Below are 8185 nucleotides of genomic sequence, written 5' to 3' on the forward strand. Positions count from 1 at the left end.
AAAGAGCATGCAGTCTGATTACATAACACAAGGAATACACATACTGCACGAAAAGAGACTTACCAATTCTCCCTCTGGACCCCCAAAATCCAGATAAAGGTGTCTATTTCCATCATCTGCAGACATTCGGAGCTTCTCATAAGGATATCTGTGCAGCACTGGGCCTGAAGGCCCACCCTGGCATACAGTGAATCCGGTATCGTAGTGTATAATGAGAGAGACCTCTTGCTCACGTAGGGTGCAACCTGCAAAAAGGAACATGTTAAACAAACATATCACAATCACGGCCTGCATGCTCCAGTTAACCCAAGTTCTACTTGAGGGTTATAATCAGCACTGGAAATACCGGATAAGCCTTAGAAACAGTTTAACTTTAGTAGCAAGTAAACACAATCCACACAACAGCAAGGCTGTGATGCCAAAACTGGGTCTATTGCCTGCAATTTCTGAATTTCAGCTCTCAGCATTTACTGCAAGTCAGTGGAAAGAGACAAGCTTGCTACACACTGAGAGGACTGTATGTGAAAATGTCATTGTGAATACATTTGTACTGTTCTTCCCAAGCCTAAAGGAAAGTATAATATCTAAAAACCATGTGCTAGTTATAATTGTCAGTCTTCTGCAAGGATACGTGCTTTGATCTTTTGAAGAGGAATGCTCTGCTTTTTGTGGCAGCTGTACAACAGTACTGCTTTACCCACACAAAACGTGTGATAAAATACTGCTTAGTTACTACAAAAAATACCTGGCAACCAAGATTCATTCATTACAAAAACTATTTCCAGTTTGTTTTCAAACAGTACACAAGAAATAATGATCCAGGGGGTGGTTTTTGCTATATTTTTACTATGTATCAGTGTTTTTCTGGGATACAATATTTACAGCAAATACCACTTTCTCTAAGAAAAGGCAATTTATCTGTACATTTCCCATCTTAATAATAATTTTAAATTTGAAGTTATGCAAAACAGACATCTGTATACTTCAAGTTGCCCAAAAAGAAGTGACTTACTGACTGTGACTTCACGCATGAGTTCTGCAGAAGAATTGCATCCTTGCACAAGTGCTCGAGTCCATGTAGAAAGCTCTCGCTGAGACTCCACGCGAAAGACTCTCCTGTCAATGCCTTGGGGGCAACCAGTGCGACTACCAAAAGTGAGATGCAACCCCAGGGAGGGGGAGCTGTGTCCAGGACCAGAATGAACCAACCTGATGCGAGACATAAAATGCCTTTACAATCTTAACTACAAAATAAAATGAAAGAAACCCAGTCACAGTAGTTACACTCACATAACCCATCTGGTTGTACGCACCAGTAGAAAACAACAATAACATGAAACAAACTGTAAACACTTGCAACAATATCTGACGTTTCTGCCCCACCTAATTATAACAGGTGCATATAGGCACCTACATTTTTTTTCCTTATAACAATGCAATATACATTTCCTTCCTTCAGGATCTTGCAGTTCTATACAGTGATTGCTCAAGCCATTTAGTGATTGCTTAAGCTGCCATTGGGGGGGGAAGAATGGGTATACCTATGCCGGGCCCCATGAAATCTTCTGTAAAGTTATGGTAAAGATTACACAATTTACGCAACTTCCACAAAAACTGCCTAGAGAACGACGTAACTTGCCTAGAAATGTAAGTAACTTGCGTATCAAGCAAAAAGGCAATGCAGAGAAGCTTTGAAGGGACAAACTTCACTGACCCCCAATGAATTAAATGCTTAAGGTAAACTCCACTGCCCCCAACGAACTGACTGACTTATTAGCACATTAATTATTCATTTTAACTATTTATATTAACTGCTTATTATAGAGTAACATCAGCTGTTTATATTGGGAGCTATTTACTGATTTGTAATAGCATTTTTTACATGAACTTTCTAGCAGCGGAATGACTCATTATTGAGCCCCACAGCAACATCATTGGGCCCAGACGATTAACCAATTTATGTAACTAATGCAAAAACTTACGTTACTTTCAAAGAAACTTATGTAACTTATGTATAAATTCCACTGAACTCCCACTGAAATTTATTATTTTTACTATTTTTATGACCTACTACTGACTGGTTATTAGGCCCCACAGCAATATCATTGGGCCCCTTAACTTACACAGTTTACATAACTCATGCAAAAACTCCACTGTCCTCCCAATCAATTAGCACATTTATTTTTTTTTACTGTTTTTATGAACTACTACTGACTAGTTGTTGGGCCCTATTTGGCCCCTAAACTTACACAAGTTTATATAACTTATGTAAAAATCTAACTTAACTTCCATATCAAGCTATGATAGCACAGAGCAGGGCCAGGTAGTGGGAAATGGTTACACTTAGGGAACTCCACTGACCCCCAACTGAATGACTTATTAGCACATTAATTAATATAACTTTTTATAGGAGCTGCCTTACAGAGTAACATCAGCTGTTTGTTTTGCACAAAGGGCGTGGCCAAAATGTTGGTACAGCGCACTTGTGTTCATGGGGGGCCCCATATAAAAAATTTGTGTTCCATACAACTAGGTGCACAAAATGACAATGCTCATACCAGTGATGAAGTGATACACAATATAACATGCCAAATGTTAAGCTGTCTACACATTACTAAGTGACAACTGAGCTAATTTACTAATGGTGCAATGGTGCTAACTTTTGCAGTTGCATTGCAGTTGCCAAAAGCAACTAATCAGCAATCATTTTACTGCAAGTTAAAAATTCTGATTGGTTGCTATTGTTAACGACAATGGTGTAATACAGCACCTAAGTCAGCCCCAAATGTACTTTGTAAGAACACAAACTATAATATAAAATCACCTGGTAGATATCAGTGGCAGTCTGTGTTTTGGTCTTGCCCACTCCTCTCGTGCTCTTGGCATTGCGTCAAAGAGAAGAAAATCCTTCTGTGAAACAGCCGCTAGTACTGGCTGCCAGAGTGAGCGCCCATCATCCTGAGACACCTGGGAAAAAAATATATGTTGAGTATTGTTTGTGCTTCAGCAAGGTTTTAACACTCTAGTGCAGTATTCCACTGCAACTGTCTGTCTCCAATAGGCAGGGAGGAACTTTGATGCATTGTACAATAAGATGTGTCTGTGTACCCCAGGGCTTTTGCCACAGAACTACCAGGCAAACAACCCATCCTGACTTTAACTGAAGTACAGGCTTACTCAAAAGAAGTATTCATCCATTCTATAAGCACAGGGTGACACTAAGCTATTGCATGCTGTTTGGTCAACATGACAGAAGCAGGGGCCAACATGTATTCTGGATCTTGCCTGCAGTTTACTCTGCAACTTGATAAACACCAATGTAAATAAACTAGCACTGGACTGATACTAAATTGGGTTTGCCTTTACCATTTGGAAATTTCTAATGGCACACCAGAAAACCTGTCAGAAAACCACAGAAATGATAGTGTACTTGCATGATTGCTACCTGAAATTCATGGCTGCCTGCATTTTTTAGGTGACACTTGTACATGTAATACATATGCCATAGAACATAGGACAATTAAAGTTACAGCCAAATGAGTGCCCTTTTTTCTCCAAATAGAAGTCATTTATCCCCAAATTTCTCTTTGCTATAAAATTAATATTAAACATTGTGTTAACACAAAAAATAATCAGCATATTTGTTAGGATACTGTGCCTTTAATAATTTAATGACAAGAGAGCAGGTTTTCTTGTGAATAAATATGAACTTAAAAAAGATAACCAGTGGCTGAGAGCTCACCTGTTCTGCCACCCATCCCAAATGTCTAATGTCTTCACCTGTGGGACCCAACATGCTTTGTGTCTCAGCTAGAACCTGCGGCAGCAGAGAGGTGATGTTATTGTGTAAAGCTAGTGACCAAGAAAGTGCAGAAGCCGAATCTCTGCATCGGAGCACAAGGGAGTGACAACCATCAGGAGAACGCAGCTCCACCAGCCTGCGAAATACAAAAGGGGCAGTGAAACACAGATTTATACACACACACACCTACAACAAAGGCATATATTATATCAGTCACACAGATATTTCCACTAACCGTCCTTCAGGATCTGACATGCTTAGGTTCCGGGCCGAGTAACACATTTTGAGAGGGATGACCTTGTAATCCTTGGAATGGTGGTTGGGAGACCCAGAGATATCACTGTGCACAGGAGAGTGAAGGTCATAGGTGTCCCACAGCAGATCGCCCACAAGGGAAGCTTTCCGGATATAGGGAGACACATCTTGTAGGAAGCGCACTGTGGGGACAATGGGGCCAATATGTCAGAAAATGTATCAGACCCTGATGAAAATTTGACACCACTTTGGCTTAAGACCATCTGTTAGCAAGATGTTAAACGGATATACATAAAAAATTCTGCCCAGAACAAAGTGGTTGCTTTATATAGAGGTCTGCTGGAATAATGAAGCTTGCACTATCAGACACAGCGGCACTGAGTGGAATCAGTGTCAGACTTGGCAAAGGCCCACCAGAAAACCTTAGACCATGCTTTCGTTTTTCCTCTACTCCACACCCAAGCTCTTTATTTACCTTGTCGTTTTTCCTTTAATACTTTGTTCTTTCAACTATTGAGCCTTTTTTGTTTCTATACAGAAATAGGGAAAGACCATGAACTATTCAAAATGGTTAGAAGCAGGAAGGCCCACTGACACCTGGGCCCACCAAGAGTTTTCCTGGTATCCCCGGGGGCCAATCCAACACTGGGTGAAATAAATGGCCCCTGCCTTAAGTACATATTTAAACCAAGTGCTGTGTGGCATTCTTATACCCTTTCTAAAACTATATAACCACAAACCTATTATTTTCTCTTCATTTTTAAAATACCTAAAATTGGTCTGGTTTGTGATTAACCCTTTTTGAGTCCTGCCACATTATTATGCATCTTCCCATGTACTGCTTGGTGCTTCCACCAAGTGGTAAAGAAATATGATAGCTTGGCTTGGTCCTAGGGCCAAAGATTGGATCAGCACGATTTAGTACAGCATGTGGGTGGCCAAACTGGGCCAAGAGCAGCACTTTCAGCAACCTTGCCAAACAAGCAGATTTGGCCATTTATTGCCACATATACTTCCTTTCAAACAAACCAAAAAACTCATGTCTTGCTTTATTGCAGGAATTCTATATATACACAGCATCAAACCACTCGTCTTACAAGTCACAGAGCACTTTACGATACAGGCTCATTTACATTTACTACACCATGGGTAGTCCTTCATCTAATTTGGCAATGAAAATAGAAGTGATATGGCACTGGCTGATGCAGAACAGCAAAAGATACATAAACATGCAAATCTGCACCACTGTGACAGAAAACAGCATGGCACTACTTTGGGGGAATAAAAAAAAATAAGAGGGTCACAATGTGACATTATCCCACAGTTATGTTCTTCTGTAGGAAAAATAAAGAACCCAAATATTTATTTTTTTAACAGCAAAGGAATACGCAAAATAAGCAAAGCAAAATAGCCTATTTTGTATTACCCACTGTAATTTTCCTTTGCCTTGCTTCAGAAGAAAGTAGAGAGCAAAAAAAAAACAAAAGAAAAACCTGCAGCACATGCAGGATTATAGTTTCTACCAAGTGGCAGTAATATAAATCTGTGAATGTATTCCAGCAGCATTTACATCTGTGTCCCTTTAAATACAGCTAAAATTGCTTTTTATCTGCAGATTATTTTTTCTGCAACTAAAAAAGGGAGGATTACTAAGGGACCCATATATGGGGAGAGAGAGAGGAATGAAGAGATAAAGTGTTAGGGAGGGGGGAGTATGCAGGGAAAGGGGCACATAGGGGTCTCCTGCAAATTCTCCTTAGTTACAGATTTGCCAGGCACAGCATGAGGAGATTGTGCTGAGTGAGCAGAGAGGCTCAGAGAGGATCAGGGGCACCTAGTGAGAGGCTAGGTCAGAACTCTGCACCTCTGGGTGTAATCTTGTGAAGGCAAACTCAAAAAAAAGATATAAAATGTCACACTGTTATACCCACACACTATAACCCTCTTCCTACTCACACCGAGCACTTAAATGAAGTTTGTTTCAGCCCCTTGTTCTTTAGATTACGTATTTCTCACATCTCATGTATCACTGGAAGATACAAACATAAATTTGCTTTCACTGAAAAGGAAACAGAACCTGAATATGTGTCATGCCTGCTAGAGAATAATAAGGAAAACATGAACAGCAGTGATTTTGACTGACAGCAGAATGGAAGCAGTAAGCACAGATGGTAGTCGTCTATCTCTACAAAATATAAGCCACAAACCAGTAAATGCCTCACAGGTAGAGATAGCTAAGACTTGCTGAGAAAGCATGGTATCCTAAGCTGCCCTTACATATCTAATACCTTCAAATACCTATTAACACATAATCACCACATTACTAGTATGAACAGCACACCTCAGATAAACAGAAAAGTATATACTGAAGAAATATTACATTAGTAATTCATCAAATAACTATTTTGTGTAAATCCTTGAAAGGATGTACATGTGCACCTTAAGGCAATGGGTAGAGCACCACAGAGATTTGTTGAGTGTAATTACCACTCATCCAGTCCATTATGCAAAACAAAAGTATCTGTAACATCCTAGAGGTCAAGCAAACCAATGTCCAAGACATAGGACACAGAAATAAAAGTAGCAATGTTGTTTGTAAAGAACTACAAAGTAAACTCAAGCTTTATGATGCCAGGACTAATATATATGTAAGTATATGTAGTTATGCATGTATGTATGTATATATCGCAAGAGTAATGTCAGCACTCACAGCATTTAAATCATAGGTATAAAAAGTCAATATTTTTTGAAACAAGCAACATTGCAAATGTTTCAGTCCCCCACAGGGACCTTCGTCAGGAGGCAAAAGAAAGCATATATATACTTGTGTGATGGTTACCTAATGTGGTCTTATACCACAAAACTTGTGCCAGTAGAAGCAGGTGACATTAAAAGAGTCTGCATAGCATAAACATTGACTCTGGGGATATTAGTCCAGGAGCCCCAAGGATATTAATTCTGTAGCTAAAATCCTGGTTAGCCTTATGATAAGTTTATGAAGGTAGCATTTTAGTCAGACCAATATACTATAGTGGCCTATAGTCAGAAACATAAGGTTAACAGTTTAGCATTGTTGCCTGTGGAGTGCTCATTAGTCTCTCTCCTGGCAGTTGCTGGTCTAGCTGTAGCTATAAGTGGATCTTAGGGGGTGGAATTTAAAAAAATCTAGCATCTTACTACAAACAAATCTGATGCTACTGCATACATTTTGTTTGCATTGCATTAACATAAGCGCTGTTTATAATTTACTATAATGTCCTTTAATTAGTAAATAGCTACTTTTGACACCCTAGGGATGCTTATAACTTAAATGGACCATCGCCTCATAAATCAGTGTAAGCACTGAAAACTGACTATAAAAAAGGTACAGATTAAAGGCTTTAAACTCAACAAGAATGCCCCATAAATGCCTGCCACATTCCTCTATGGCTGCAGTATATCAGGTAATACAGTTTCTAGGGTAGTTTACAGGCAAGAGATAATACAAAGTGCTGATCTCTATTGAAGGGTTATGATGAAGAGTACTGAATTAACATTCAGAAGAATGACTGCCATCATCATATACAAAGTAGGGTGCTACTTTGTAACTAGAGTCAATGACATTAGCAACTGAATCCATGCACAAACAGAACCAACACACAGAAGCATTTGCCTGGGGATGTTTGCTTTAGATTGCTGTTATCACAATGTTTTATAAACCATGCACACTTCAATGCTTTACATCACCTCTTTCTTCACTGCTGTCCTAATGGTGTATTGTGGGATCTGAAGTTTGTAAAAGCATTTTGAGCAAAGCAGTGGTAATACTTATTTCAGTGATCCACAACCAGTGGCTCATGAGCAACATGTTGCTCACCACCCCCTTTGACATTGCTCCCAGTGGCCTCAAAGCAGGTCTTCATTCTTGAGTTTCTAACTTGGAGGCATGAAGACCATGGGTTGAACCAAACAGAGCCTCCTGTAGTCTGCCAATCCACATAGGGGCTATAAAATAACAAATTACAGCCTTTTTTGGTCACCCCTGTTGCTCCCCAGCTTTTTTTTTTTTAAATGTTGCTCACAGTTAAAAAGGTTGTGGACCCCCAATTTATCTGATTATTCTAGCCACACTCAGCATTATGTGGCTTC

The 8185-nt window shown here is 39.6% G+C and overlaps 1 protein-coding gene across 1 annotated transcript in view; it reads right to left on the minus strand.

The window, feature by feature from the left end:
• The window catches only part of sntb2 (syntrophin, beta 2 (dystrophin-associated protein A1, 59kDa, basic component 2)), a 13713-nt gene that overhangs the window by 2839 nt on the left and 2689 nt on the right, over positions 1-8185 (minus strand). The window contains exons 2-6 of the mRNA NM_001127021.1: positions 4038-4239; positions 3743-3938; positions 2825-2967; positions 1013-1209; positions 64-245 (exon numbers count right to left, since the gene is read on the minus strand). Coding sequence (NP_001120493.1) covers positions 64-245; positions 1013-1209; positions 2825-2967; positions 3743-3938; positions 4038-4239 — 920 coding nt within the window. The remainder of the gene's footprint in view (positions 1-63; positions 246-1012; positions 1210-2824; positions 2968-3742; positions 3939-4037; positions 4240-8185) is intronic.

This window comes from Xenopus tropicalis, chromosome 4 (genome assembly GCF_000004195.4).
Source record: "Xenopus tropicalis strain Nigerian chromosome 4, UCB_Xtro_10.0, whole genome shotgun sequence".
NCBI classification, from domain to species: Eukaryota; Metazoa; Chordata; class Amphibia; order Anura; family Pipidae; genus Xenopus; species Xenopus tropicalis.